At 33.2% G+C, this 16,197-nt stretch overlaps 1 protein-coding gene across 1 annotated transcript; it reads right to left on the reverse strand.

Annotated features, from left to right (window-relative positions):
* Positions 1-2,263: 2,263 nt before the first annotated feature.
* Positions 2,264-12,196, reverse strand: LOC137656368 (uncharacterized). Its single transcript, XM_068390542.1, has 2 exons — positions 12,167-12,196; positions 2,264-3,157 (listed from the first exon to the last, which is right to left on the reverse strand). The coding sequence occupies exons 1-2, from the start codon at positions 12,194-12,196 to the stop codon at positions 2,264-2,266; spliced, it is 924 nt and encodes a 307-aa protein (XP_068246643.1).
* Between the last annotated feature and the right edge of the window lie 4,001 nt (positions 12,197-16,197).

The following is a 16,197-nucleotide window of genomic DNA, read 5'->3' on the forward strand; positions in this document are numbered from 1 at the left end:
TATATATATATATATAATATATATATATATATATATAGATCTATATATATGTATATATATATATATATATATATACAAATACATATGTTTATGTGTGTATGGAGAGAGAGAGAGAGAGAGAGAGAGAGAGAGAGAGAGAGGGGGGGTCCCTCTGCTTACAACTATAATTACTTAGCTTAAACAAATCTTTGTAAAATGCGTGAGAGAAAACTGGAAGTACGAAGACAAAAAATATAATAAGATTATACTAATATGTTGCATATGCATGAGATAGAAAGATAGATGAGCAGAGAGTGGAATAACGTATGCTTTAGTTGCCAAAGTAAGTAAGTAAGTACATGAAAGTACATGAGTTGGAGTGCTTTAGTATGACAGAGCAATGATTGATCATGCTACTGTATAGTTTGCCAAGCTCTCTCTCTCTCTCTCTCTCTCTCTCTCTCTCTCTCTCTCTTATATATATATATATATATATATACAGAAGGTAGAAAAAATACAAATTATTATCCTTACTGTGGTATTGTATGACAAAATTTCTCTCTCTCTCTCTCTCTCTCTCTCTCTCTCTCTCTCATACACAGACACACACTTTTGTATTGTAGTCAATTAAAGAAGGTAGATAAAATGCAAATTATTAATCACGCTGTGGTATTGTTTGACAAACTCTCTCTCTCTCTCTCTCTCTCTCTCTTCTCTCTCTCTCTCTCTCTCTCTCTCTCTCTCTCTCTCACACACACACACACACATACACAGACGCACACTTTTGTGTTGCATTCAATTATAGAAGATAGAAAAAATGCAAATTATTAATCGTGCTGTGGTATTGTTTGACAAACTTTCTCTCTCTCTCTCTCTCTCTCTCTCTCTCTCTCTCTCATACATACACAGACGCACAGTTTTGTATCGCATTCAATTATAGAACGTAGAAAAAATGTAAATTATTAATCATGCTGTGGTATTATTTAACAAACTCTCTCTCTCTCTCTCTCTCTCTCTCTCTCTCTCTCTCTCTCTCTCACATACATAGACATATACTTTTGTATTAGACTCAATTACAGAGAGTTAAATAAAAATTATTATTTTCATGGGAGTCAAGCGAGCCTCTCTTGTGTATGTTGGATCCTTCAGGAAGGTCTGCTTTAATATCGAGAACGGCGCCTTTGTGAAGAAGAGAATTCCACAGCAACGTTTGTGCTTCTTAAATATTCTTCGTGAACACTCTTTTGAAATTCCTCCGGAAGACCAAGAATTACTGAATTGAATTCAGAGGCTTTCGAGATCGACTGAATTGAATTTAGAGCCTTTTGAGACCTGAGGCTTTCAAGATCTGAGGCTTTCGAGATCTGAGGCTTTCGAGATCTAGTGATTTGAATTCAGGGGCTTTCGAGATCGACTTAATTGAATTCAGAGCCTTTTGAGACCTGAGGCTTTCGAGATCTGAGGCTTTCGAGATCTGAGGCTTTCGAGATCTACTGATTTGAATTCAGGAGCTTTCGAGATTGCCTGAATTGAATTCAGAGGCTTTCGAGATCGACTGATTTAAATTCAGAGGCTTTCGAGATCAACTGAACTGAATTCAGAGGCTTTTGAGATCAACTGAATTAAATTCAGAGCCTTTCGAGATCTAAGGCTTTCGGGATCTACTGATTTGAGTTCAGAGGCTTTCGAGATCGACTGAATTGAATTCAGAGCCTTTCGAGATCCGAGGCTTTCGGGATCTACTGACTTGAGTTCAGAGGCTTTCGAGATCGACTGAATTGAATTCAGAGCCTGTACGAGATCTGAGGCTTTCGAAATCGGCTGATTTGAGTTCAGAGGCTTTCGAGATCGACTGAATTGAATTCAGAGCCTTTCGAGATCGACTGAATTGAATTCAGAGCCTTTCGTGATCGACTGAATTGAATTTAGAGCCTTTTGAGATCTGAGGCTTTCGAGATCAACTGAATTAAATTCAGAGACTTTCGAGATCCGAGGCTTTCGGGATATACTGATTTGAGTTCAGAGGCTTTCGAGATCAGCTGTATTGAATCCAGAGCCTTTCGAGATCTGAAGCTTTCGAGATCTACTGATTTGAATTCAGAGGCTTTTGAGATCTACTGATTTGAATTCAGGGGCTTTCAAGATCGGCTGTACTGAATTCAGAGCCTTTCGAGATCTGAGGCTTTCAAGATCTACTGATTTGAATTCAGAAGCTTTCGAGATCGACTGAATTGAATTCAGAGCCTTTCGAGATCCGAGGCTTTCAGGATCTACTGATTTGAGTTCAGAGGCTTTCGAGATCGACTGAATTAAATTCAGAGCCTTTCGAGATCTGAGGCTTTCGAGATCTGAGGCTCTCAAGATCTAGTGATTTTAATTCAGAGGCTTTCGAGATCGACTGAATTGAATTCAGAGCCTTTCGAGATCCGAGGCTTTCGAGATCTACTGATTTCAATTCAGAGGCTTTCGAGATCGACTGAATTGAATTAAGAGCCTTTCGAGATCTGAGGCTTTCGAGACCTACTGATTTGAGTTCAGAGGCTTTCGAGATCGACTGAATTGAATTCAGAGCCTTTCGAGATCTGAGGCTTTCGAGATCTACTGATTTGAGTTCAGAGGCTTTCGAGATCGACTGAATTGAATTCAGGTCCTTTCGAGATCCGAGGCTTTCGAGATCTAATGATTTGAATTCAGGGGCTTTCGAGATCGACTGAATTGAATTCAGAGCCTTTCGAGATCCAAGGCTTTCGGGATCGACTGATTTGAGTTCAGAGGCTCTCGAGATCGACTGAATTGAATTCAGAGCCTTTCGAGATCTGAGACTTTCGAGATCTACTGATTTGAATTCAGGGGCTTTCAAGATCGACTGAATTGAATTCAGAGCCTTTCGAGATCTGAGGCTTTCGAGATTGACCGATTTGAGTTCAGAGGCTTTCGAGATAGGCTGTATTGAATTCAGAGCCTTTCGAGATCCGAGGCTTTCGAGATCGACTGATTTGAAGTCAGTGGCTTTCAAGATCGACTGAATTGAAATCAGAGCCTTTCGAGATCCGAGGCTTTCGAGATCTACTGATTTGAGTTCAGAGGCTTTCGAGATTGACTGAATTGAATTCAGAGCCTTTCGAGATCCGAGGCTTTCGAGATCTACTGATTTGGATTCAGAAGCTTTCGAGATTGCCTGAATTGAATTCAGAGGCTTTTAAGACCAACTGATTTAAATTCAGAGGCTTTTGAGATCAACTGAACAGAATTCTGGGGCTTTTTAGTTTAACTGAATTGAATTCAGAGGCTTTCGAGATTGACTGAATTGAATTCAGAGGCTTTTAAGACCAACTGATTTAAATTCAGAGGCTTTTGAGATCAACTGAACTGAATTTTGAGACTTTTTAGTTTAACTGAATGGAATTCAGAGGCTTTCGAAGTAGACTATCGACTGAATTCAATTCCAAGGCTTTCGATATAGACTATGAACTAAATTCAACTCAGAGACTTTCGAGATCGACTGATTCGAATTCAGAGGCTTTCGAGATCTGACGTTTTCGAGATGTGAGGCTTTCGATATTTACTAATTTGAATTCAGAGGCTTTTAGAAATGATTATTCTCATATTAGAACATTCAGTATCCGATATGTGTAATTACAATGTAATCTATCGTACCTTATCCCGAATTATTATTGTTATTATTATTATTATTATTATTATTATTATTATCATTATTTTATTATTATCATTATTATTTGGTAAGCTACAGCCCTATTTAGAATACAAGATGCTATAAACCGAAGGGCTCCAACAGGTAAAAATATCTCAATGAGGAAAGGAAATAAATAAATAACCTACAACAGAAGTAATCCACAATTAAAATAAAATCTTTTAAGAACAGTAACAACATTAAAACAGATCATTCATATATAAACGATAAAAAGAGACTTACGTCAGCTTGTTCAACATAAAAACATTTGCTGCAAGTTGGAACATTTGAACTTCCGCCATTCCAACTCTCTGATAGGAATTATTCCATGCCCATTATTATTATCATTATTATTATTATTATTATTATTATTATTATTATTATTATTATCATCATTATTTACTAAGCTACAACCCTAGTTGGAAAAGTAGGATGTCATACGCCCAGGGGCCCCAACAGGGAAAATAGCCCAGTGAGGAAAGGAAACAAGGAAAAATAAGATATTTTAAGAACAGTAACAACATTAAACTAAATATTTCCTAAATAAATTTTAAAAACTTTAACAAGAAAAGAGGAAGAGAAATTAGATAGAATAGTGTGCCCGAGTGTACCCTTAAGCAAGAGAACTCTAACCCAAGACAGTGGAAGACCATGGTACAGAGTCTATGACACTACCCAAGACTAGAGAACAACGGTTTGATTTTGGAGTGTCCTTCTCCTAGAAGAGCTGCTTACCATAGCTAAAGAGTCTCTTCTACCCTTACCAAGAGGACAGTAGCCACTGAACAATTACAGTGCAGTAGTTAACCCCTTGGGTGAAGAAGAATTGTTTGGTAATCTCATTGTTATCAGGTGTATGAGGACAGGAGAATCTGTAAAGAATAGGCCGGACTATTCGGTGTATGCGTAGGCAAAGGGAAAGAACCGTAACTAGAGAGAAGGATCCAATATACTACTGTCTGGCCAGTCAAAGGACCCCATAACTCTCTAACGGTAGCTTCTTAACGGCCGGCTGGTGCCCCTGGCCAACCTACTACCTATACCTGATGATTGCCATGCATTTGCAACGCACGTTCTGTAAACAACACATAGACAACTGTTAGTAGACTCCACGTAAAAGTGTTGTCGAATGTAACAAGCTAATTTAAACTCCATTATCATTCTATTGTTATGTTATTTAGTTTTTTAAGCCAATGTCAATCTTATGGGCAAAAATCGTTGATTGTAAACATACAATTGTCACCCTTATGTGAGGGTACATAAGGGTGCCTTTTCTGTAAATAAGTTTAGTTGTTTGAGAGCTGCCGGTTGCAATAGATCTTACTCCGCTCCCGTCACATATTATTATTATTATTATTATTATTATTATTATTATTATTATATTATTATTATTATTATTATTATTATTATTATTATTGTCATTATTATTATTATTTTTATTATAATTATTATTATTATTATTATTATTATCATTATTACTAACTAAGCTAAAACCTCAGTTGGCAAAGCAGGATGCTATAATGCAAATAGCTCTAACCGAGAAAAAATAGCCCAGTGAGAAAAGGAAACGAGGAAACAAATTAACTGCAGGAGAAGTAATTAATCATTGAAATAAAATATTTTAAGAACAGTAGCAATATCAAAATAGATCCTTCATATATAAACTATAAAAACATCAAATAAACAAGAGAAAAGAAAAATGAGATACAATAGCGTTCCCGAGTGTACCCTCAAGCAAGTGAACTCTAATCCAGGACAGTGGAAGATCATGGTACAGAATGTGATGTAAGAGACGCCTATCATATATCTAAAAACAATTAATTTGCTAAAATTTTACTAATTCTCGAAAAGATAGTAACTAGTTTTATATATTTCTTGACGAATTATTAGAACTACTAAGACTCGATTATGACAAGTTGTGGAATGATCTTCCTAATCGGGTAGTTGAATCAGTAGAACTTCAAAAGTTCAAAGTTGCAGCAAATGTTTTTATGTTGACCAGGCTGACATGAGTGTTTTTATAGTTTATATATGACATATCTGTTTTTAACGTTGTTAATAGTTCTATATAACACATCTATTTTGACGTTGTTACTGTTTTTAGAATGATATATTGTTAATTTATTCTCATCATTTATTTATTTCCTTATTTCCTTTCCTCACTGGGCTATTTTTCCTTGTTGGAGCCCTTGGGCTTATAGCATCTTGCTTTTCCAACTAGGGTTGTAGCTTGGCTAATAATAATAATAATAATAATAATAATAATAATAATAATAATAATAATAATAATAATAATAATAATGCCAACTTTCGTTAGAACAAATTCATTCCGTACGGAATTAATTGAGAGATTGTGAATGGTAATTTTCATTAATTAGTTATCAATGAACGAACGAATGCCATTTCTTATCATAGTACATTCAGTTAAAGATGTGGTACATAATTTACAAGTTGAGTTTGAACCTTCTCTTAATATAAAGTGATAAATTATACCAAAATAAAAAAAAAACTAATTAGTGAAGGAAAATTAATGTATCTGTTGGAACACTAAATTCTTATATTTTGGAACTGAGAGTTTCAGAAGTACGTCACTCAATAGAATTATCTAGATATATTCAAAAAATTTTCATGCATATCCCAGAACTAATGAATTATATGACGACTTATTATTCGAGTATTTAAAAAGTGGTTTCATAAATAGAGGTATTGTCATGTTTACCTTCGACAACTACTGCTATCTGATTGGTTAGAATTATCTTGTCCAACCAATCAGCGATCAGGAAACTTTTCCGAGCTAAAAGGGCACCCCTGCGAGTCGGTGCAAATCTGCCTCGCTAGAAATAAATGACTATAAGAAGTTTCAGTTCCTGTTTAAATGAGGCTCAATACAACACAGTACTCTAGATTCTAGAGTCTAGAAGCTTTATTCCAGCTTTGACTAAGTTGTGGAATAATCTTCCTAATCGGGTAGTTGAATCAGTAGAACTTCAAAAATTCTAAGTTGCAGCAAATGTTTTTATGTTGACCAAGCTGACATGAGCCGGTTTATAGTTTATATATGACATATCTGTTTTTGACGTTGTTAATAGTTTATATATGACATATCTATTTTGACGTTGTTACTGTTTTTAGAATGATTTATTGTTAATTGGTTCTCATCATTTATTTATTTCCTTATTTCCTTTCCTCACTGGACTATTTTTCCCTATTGGAGCCCTTGGGCTTATAGTATCTTGCTTTTCCAACTAGGGTTGTAGCTTGGCTAATAATAATAATAATAATAATAATAATAATAATAATGTTTTGATAGGCGTGTATTTATTAGTTTTTATGTCTGTCCGTGTATTTCTGATTCGCATAACTCATAAACTTTTTAACTAAATCTCATAAAATTTGGTGGGATGCTTGGCCATGATCGACGGATAATTTTATTAGATTATGTGAGCTGTGGTCAATTTTTATCAGATTTTCACGTAACTAATGCTAAAATGTGCATAATTCAATTACCTGTCTTTTGATCTTCCTAATCTTAGGGTAATTGAATCAGTAGAACTTCAAAACTTCGAACTTGCAGGAAATGGTTTTGGGTTGAACAGAGTGACATAAATCTTTATACTTTATATATGAAATATGTTTTAATGTTGTTAGTGTTTTTAGAATATTTTATTCTAACTGTTCATTCCTTCTTATATTGTTTATTTATTTCCTTATTTCCTTTCTTCACAGGGCTATTTTCCCCTGTTGGAGCCCTTGGATTTATAGCATCTTGCTTTTCCAATTAGGGTTGTAGCTTAGCAAGTAACAATAATAATAATAGTGTTTTTTAAATATTTTATTTCAGTTGTTCATTACTTCTTATATCGTTTATCTATTTCCTTATTTTCTTTCCTCATTGGGCTATTTTCCCCTGTTGGAGCCCTTGGGGTTATAGCATCTTGCTTTTCCAACTAGGGTTGTAGCTTAGCAAGTAACAATAATAATAATATTGTTTTTTAAATATTTTATTTCAGTTGTTCATTACTTCTTATATCGTTTATTTATTTCCTTATTTCCTTTCTTCACTGGGGTATTTTTCCCTTCTGGAGCCCTAGGGCTTATAGCATCTTGCTTTTCCAGCTACGGTTGTATCTTAGCAAGTTATAATAATAATAGTATTTTTGAAATATTCATTTCAATTGTTCATTACTTCTTATATCCTTTATTTCCTTATTTCCTTTCCTCGCTGGACTATTTTCCCCTGTTGGAGCCCTTGGGCTTATAGCATATTGCTTTTCGAGCTACGGTTGTAGCATTCCTCGCTGAACTGTTTTTCCCTGTTGGAGCCCTTAGCCTTATAGCATCTTGCTTTTCCAGGTACGGTTGTAGCTTAGCAAGTAAAAATAATAATAATAGTGTTTTTGAAATATTTTATTCTAATTGTTCATTACTTCTTATATCGTTTATTCATTTCCTTATTTCCTTTCCTCGCTGGACTATTTTTTCCCTATTGGAACCCTTGGGATTATAGCATCTTGCTTTTCCAACTAGGGTTGTAGCAAGTTATAATAATAATAGTGTTTTTAAAATATTTATTTCAATTGTTTATTACTTCTAATATCGTTTATTTATTTCCTTTCCTCGCTGGACTATTTTTCCCTGTTGGAGCCCTTGGGCTTATAGCATCTTGCTTTTCCAGCTACGGTTGTAGCTTTCCTCGCTGGACTGTTTTTTCCTGTTGGAACCCTTGGGGTTATAGCATCTTGCTTTTCCAGCTACGGTTGTATTTTTCCTCGCTGGACTGTTTTTTCCCTGTTGGAACCCTTGGGCTTATAGCATCTTGCTTTTCCAGCTACGGTTGTAGCTTAGCAAGTAATAATAATAATAATAATAATAATAATAATAATAATAATAATAATAGTGTTTTTAAAATATTTTATCTTAATTCTTCATAACTTCCTATATCGTTTATTTATTTCCTTATTTCCTATCTTCACTGGGCTATTTTCCCCTGTTGGAGCCCTTGGGCTTATAGCATCTTGCTTTTCCAGCTACGGCTGTAGCTTTCCTCGCTGGACTGTTTTTCCCTGTTGGAACCCTTGGGCTTATAGCATCTTGCTTTTCCAGCTACGGTTGTAGCTTAGCAAGTAATAATAATAATAATAATAATAATAATAATAATAATAATAATAATAAGTGTTTTTAAAATATTTTATCTTAATCCTTCATAACTTCCTATATCGTTTATTTATTTCTTTATTTCCTTTCTTCACTGAGCTATTTTTTCCTGCTGGGGCCCTTAGGCTTATAGCATCTTGCTTTTCCAACTAGGGTTGTATCTTAGCTAATAATAATAATAATAATAATAATAATAATAATAATAGTGTTTTTAAAATATTTTATCTTAATTCTTCATAACTTCCTATATCGTTTATTTATTTCCTTATTTCTTTTCTTCACGGGGGTATTTTTTCCTGTTGGAGCCCTTCGGCTTATAGCATCTTGCTTTTCCAACTAGGGTTATAGCTTAGCTAATAATAATAATAATAATAATAATAATAATAATAATAATAATAATAATAATAATAATAATTGTACCAGAAGGTTAACCCAAATCAACCAAGACCTTTCGAAATTAGGTGCCTTTCCGCGTCATCCCTGGTATTCCATGATCACTACCTTTTGTCGACAGCTCAAGGCACAAATTGCCTCGATAATCAGGTTTAACTTGAGTGACTTGACTAATGAGATCTTGAAGCACACGTCAGGTACGATTTCATCTAATCATTAGCAATATACTGTGCATGAAGGAGATATTCGTGCGATCAGAAAACGTGGAGATTGGTGGAAGGACGTACCCTTCTAGTCATAAGGGATAATAAGCTATAAACATTTTTTGATTGATTAACATAAAGTTTTCTGACATCCTGACATTTAAGGTCATTAACGCCGATATCATTTATTATATATGAAGAATATCAGAATATTCAATTTAAACCATAAAAGTTAAGATATTATAAAAGTTAGATAGTTTTCAGAAGACCTGCTTCTGAAATAAATCTAAAAAGGCCATTCGCACATTTGTTGAGAAAAACTCATCTACAATAAAACAAAATAAAATTGGTCTTTATGTTATCAGTGTCATCAGTGTTTTGGAACCACGGTTTTTTTTTTTTTTTTAATTTATTTTTTTTTTTTTTTTTTTTTTTTTTTTTTTGCCCATAAGATTATACCTTCTCCACATGCTTTCTATTTATCCTTTCCATATCTCCATCCTCCCACAAACCAACCACCTTCAAGGTAAATCTAAACAGGTCACGTCTCCAGTGGGAACAAGCTATTATAGAATTCCTCTTGGTCTCTCAAACAAAATTGGAGTAACGTCCATTGGGAACTTCCCATTAACACAAACTATGAAACCCCAAGAGTCCTTCGTTATCTGAGCTTCTAGAAGTTAAACCAGCGGCAAAGGAACTATTATTAGTCTAACTTTTCTACCTCTCGCCCTCCGGTTATGGATTACTATGGTCAGCGGTAGGTTTGCTTCATGAATAATTCAGGTCAGGTCGTTCCCTGTCATTTCAGCTGTATGGGGATCCACATATCCCTGGTATATTTCTCCTTTTTGGTGATGGGGGAAATGGAAGATAAACACACACGGAGAAATATAAACACACTCTTGTGTGTGTGTATATGTATATATATATATATATATATATATATATATATATATATATATATATATATATATATATATATATATATTCATATATATATATATGTGTGTGTGTGTGTGTGTGTGTGTGTAATCATACGGATATACATATATATATATATATATATATATATATATATATATATATATATATATATATATCTATATATATATAGATAGATAGATAGATATAGATAGTTAGATGAATATACATATATATGTATATATATATATATATATATATATATATATATATATATACTTTTATATATATATATATATATATATATATATATATATATATATATATATATATATATATATATATTATATATATATATATATGTATGTATATATATAATATATGTGTATATATATATATATATGTACATATACATAAAGTATATATATGTATATGTAAAATTTATATATATATATATATATATATATATATATATATATATATATATATATATATATATCATCTCCTCATACGCCAATTAACTCAACAAAGCACCAGATAGTTTTCAGGATAACTGCAAAACTTCGTTTAAATTTCTCCACTTATTATTAGATGTTGACACGTGTTTTGGATTACTTTTTTATGTGATTATGTAATTCTAAAAAAAAAAAATATTTAAATTACGTTTCTCCATTTATTATTACATGTTGACACGTGTTTTGGATTACTTTTTTATGTAATTATGTAATTCTAAAAAAAAAAAAAATCAAAAAAGCCAAATATTTCTTAATTCTTACATTGTAAAGTCCAGCCAAAGTCGAAAGATTATAATTATAGTTAGAGCCTTACAATATACATTTTCCAGTAAAATCATATTCATACGTTTTGTGAAATAATCTTAAAATTTTCCGGGGAATTTTTAAGCGCTATCAAGTTTTATTTCCATATCGTAGTTATTTTCATAATTAATGAAACCTAAAACACTCGGTTCTCTCAAGTGTGGAATATTAAAATATTTCTAATTTAATATAGCATTTCTTTTGTTAGATTAATTTTACTCAGGAAAAATAAGACGAACACTTTATACAAATTCATTACTTGACTTAGTTTGGAATACGAATCATACAAGTATTTTTTCTATTAATATAATTGTAAAGCGTGATGTGATTATTCAAAGTCCCACCATTTCCTCATATAAATATGTATATTCAATGAAGAGGAAGAATGATAAATGCAAAGTTATTTAAAGGTTTAAATACCGTTCATAAATGGGGAACGCAAGGGACAATGATATTGCCCTATGAAGCAGGACAATGCCCAAGAGACTGCAAGATTATTTAAAGGTTTAAAGGCCGTTCATAAATGGCAAAGGCAAGGGACAGTGATATTGCCCTATGAATCAGGACAATGCCCAAAAGACTAGCCATATATACATATGATCAGCGCCAAAGCCCCCTCTATGGAGAGCCAGACAATGGCTGCTGATGACTCAGCGGATAGACCTATAGGCTGCCACAAACCCCACATCTTTAGCTCACAAGGATGGTGAGGTTGCAGTAACCAAAGAGGCTTAATAAGTTTAAGCGGGACTCGAACTCCAGCCTCGTTCACCAGTCAGGGACGTTAACCACATCGGCCACCACAACAACCCATTAAGATGTTAGTAAATATTTATTCAACTCAGTAGACTTGGTTAACCATTCAAGAACTTAAACTAAACACACTTACGGAATCTAAAGAGTAAATTTCTGAGCTCCCACAAAGCAATTGTGTGATTTATGTAAAAACTCGGTGCTGTAACAACACAATGTCGTGTTCAATGGAAAATTTCAACTGAACGTACTTCGTTGATTATCATTATATTCGGACTCATTGGGGGTAATTTGATTCACTGAATTAAATTCTGTCAATTAGGTCATTTTTGTTGCAATGAAGTAGTGAGAGTACAGCCATCCAAACTATTTCGATTCTTTGTTGCAAAAGAGACAATGTTGCGTTTTGGCTTTGTGTGATTATGTAAAAACTCAGTGCTGTAACAAGCACGGGATTTCATGCCATCTGATATAACATTACGATGAGTGGATCAACTAATTTCGTTATTCGTGCCTCGAAATTGGAACAACAAAGCTAGAGGTAATTGTTTTGTACGTCCAATAACTATAACTTCTGTTCAAGTTATCGTTGAATATCAGCATGGTATTACAGTCATCGGCAAGGTATTCAATCTCCATTCTACGAAACACTGGTATAAAGTTTAACGTGGCTAGTGCTGCAATGAAATAGTTGGTTTCAACTCTGTATCGTTCTCTTAAATAACTACCTGGATATTTTCGTAGGATTGCTGAAAAGGGGACGATATGAGAATATAGTAGTTTATGTTTCGCCACATTTTCATTTATTTTACATTTCCACTTTTCCTCTCCCTCTTGCTGACAGAAGCGTTACAGGAGAAATTAATATATGTCAAACTAGTCGGCTTTAAATTATTTATTTTGATGGAGGTACCACTCTTAAATCTTTGGTAATCAAATACAATTCTATTAACACAACTATGATTCTAATATATATATATATATATATATATATATATATATATATATATATATATATATATATATATATATATACTGTATATATATATATATATATATATATATATATATATATATATATATATATATATATATATATATATATATATACAGTATATATATATATATATATATATATGTATATATATATATATATACAGTATATATATATATATATATATATATATATATATATATACAGTATATATATCGCCTTGATTTTTTTTGGCATAAACATGAAAAATTATTTCTTAGGCTCAATATCTTTCAATTTTGTATTTCAACCAATATCAGTCTCAGAGACTAGAAGGGTTCTTGCCGTAGAAAAGTCACCGTACAGATTCCGAGCGAAATAAGCCCCACCCATAATGATGCATAGCCAATCCCATTGTCTCCCACGAAAGACAATATGATTGGCTACGACGTCATCAGGGGGTGGGGTTTAAATTGCCTGGAATCTCTGTGGCGACTATAGTTTATGTGAGATTAATTCCAGTTACATCATTTTGAGTATAATAACAACTATTTACAAGCCTTGTTGTTGTTGTAGAATTCACTGTTCAATTTAATTTAAACAGTAATTATTAAACCAATTCCTGTGATTCACTGCTCAAAAGAAAACAAGAGTCCCGGCTCCGGAAACCATTCTTGGCTGCGGAGCTCTTTCTCGGCTCAGGAGAACCTTCCTCAGTTCCGGAGCCCTTTTTCAGCTCTGGAAACCTTACTCAGCTCCAGAGCCCTTTCTTAGTTCAAAACAACCATTTCTCGGCTAAGGAGCCCTTTCTCAGCTCTGGAAACCTTTCTCCCCTCAGGAAAACTTCATGGCTCCAGAGTCCTTTCTCTGCTCTGGAAACCTTTTCTCGGCTTTGAAGCCCTTTCTCAAGCTCAAGAGGACCTTCTTGGCTCTGGAATCCTTTCTCGGCTCTGGGGCCCTTTCTCTGCTCCGCAAACCCATTTCGGGTTCGGAGCCCTTTTTCAGCTCAGGAGAACTTTCTTGGCTCCGGAGCCCTTTCTCTGCTCCGGAAACCCATCTCTGCTTTGGAGCCCTTTTTCAACTTAGGAGAACCTTCTTGGCTCCGAAGTCCTTTCTCAGTTTAGGAGAACCTTCTAGGCTCCGAAGCCCTTTCTCTGCTTTGGAAACCTTTCTCGGCTCCCATGGTATGAATCACTTACAGTACAGGTGAAAACAAGAAGCGATCTGTTATACTTCAAAGCAACAAGGTCTATTCATTTAAAATTTATTGACAGGGTTCAGCCTCGGTTGTTACATATGCTATTCTGAAATAGTAACCGCATCATTGATATGGTTGTTTTATCAGTGATGATATAGTTTTGAATGAATTTTTTCTCTCTCAGCAACATGCGAGGCACAAAAGCAATGAACCAGAGTGGAAGCAAAAATACTGAGTAAATCCTGACTAGTTTTGTCTTATGGTGTCCTTAAGATAACTAATATATTTGGGGAAATTCTCACAATATTTATGGTACACTAGGAGGACCTACAAAAACTGGCCAAAAAAAAAACAAAAAAAATATGCCAACTATGTTGAGCTCGTATCCCATTAGGAATATTTGATGTTTTGAGAAAAACTCAGATTGCAAGGTGTTTTTTTCCGCCTTTTATGCATTGCAATAGTTACCTACAATTTCTTTATATTAAAGTGTGCTTATTTTGAATTATTTTTGTTAATGTATATACAAGAACATAGCACCTTTGACTGTTATCAGCCAAGAGGTAGACAAAGATGTAGAATATTGGTGAATAGATACTCCTTTTCATGAAGAGTTCTTTACTTTAAAGACAATGTTAATGATCTAATATTTTGGGGGACTCTTCAACCCTGTGACAGGTCTGTATATAAGTAAAAGAGACGGTAAAATGATGCCAATCATGTTATTGCTGATGGTAAGCTTGAGAGAACAATGAACATTGCATCAGACAGATACACCTAACACTTATTCAGATACCAGTTATATTGAATTCACTGCTGCTATTCAAATTTTAGCATCTATCCCTTTTTTATTAATTTTAGGTATTTATGGATAAGTGGCACAAGCGTATACATAGAGCTAAAAGGTATTTTTTTAAATATGAATATATTAAGGGCCTATATCAAAGCTTTTCCTATCCATGTTACCACCCGGCCACCACAACCGATTGTTTTATTCATGCTATTAACATTTATTTGCCTATATTTAAATTTTAGAAAAGTAAAAAATATGGAGAAAATACATCCCGCAAAGAAATGAAATAAAGTAAAAATAACAAAAATTGAGAAAATGCATCCCATAAAGAAATGAAATCAATAAAAACTAACAAAAATGGAGAAAATATATCCCACAAAGAAATCAAATCATATAAAAACTAACAAAAAATTGAGAAAATACATCCCACGAAAATGAAAAGAAGTAAAAACTAAAAAAAAATGGAGAAAATATGTCCCACAAAGAAATGAAATCAAGTAAAAACTAACAAAAATTGAGAAAATACATCCCACAAAAATGAAAAGAAGTAAAAACTAAAAAAAAAATTGAGAAAATACATCCCACAAAGAAATGAAATTAAGTAAAAACTAACAAAAATAGAGAAAATATATCCCACAAAGAAATGAAATCAAGTAAAAACTAACGAAAATTGAGAAAATAAATCCCACAAAGAAATGAAAAGAAGTAAAAACTAAAAAAAAATTGAGAAAATACAGCCCACAAAGAAATGAAATCAAGTAAAAACTAACAAAAATGGAGAAAATACATCCCACAAAGAAATGAAATCAAGTAAATCTAACAAAAATTGAGAAAATACATCCCACAAAGAAATGAAAAGAAGTAAATCTAACAAAAATTGAGAAAATGCATCCCACAAAAAAATGAAATCAAGTAAATCTAACAAAAATTGAGAAAATACATCCCACAAAGAAATGAAATCAAGTAGAAACTAACAAAAATGGAGAAAATACATCCCACAAAGAAATGAAATCAAGTAAATCTAACAAAAATTGAGAAAATGCATCCCACAAAGAGATCAAATCAAGTAAAAACTAACGAAAATTGAGAAAATACACCCCACAAAGAAATGAAATCAAGTAAAAACTAACAAAAATGGAGAAAATACATCCCACAAAGAAATGAAATCAAGTAGAAACTAACAAAAATGGAGAAAATACATCCCACAAAGAAATGAAATCAAGTAAATCTAACAAAAATTGAGAAAATGCATCCCACAAAGAGATCAAATCAAGTAAAAACTAACGAAAATTGAGAAAATACACCCCACAAAGAAATG

Source organism: Palaemon carinicauda, chromosome 17 (genome assembly GCF_036898095.1).
Source record: "Palaemon carinicauda isolate YSFRI2023 chromosome 17, ASM3689809v2, whole genome shotgun sequence".
NCBI lineage: Eukaryota > Metazoa > Arthropoda > Malacostraca > Decapoda > Palaemonidae > Palaemon > Palaemon carinicauda.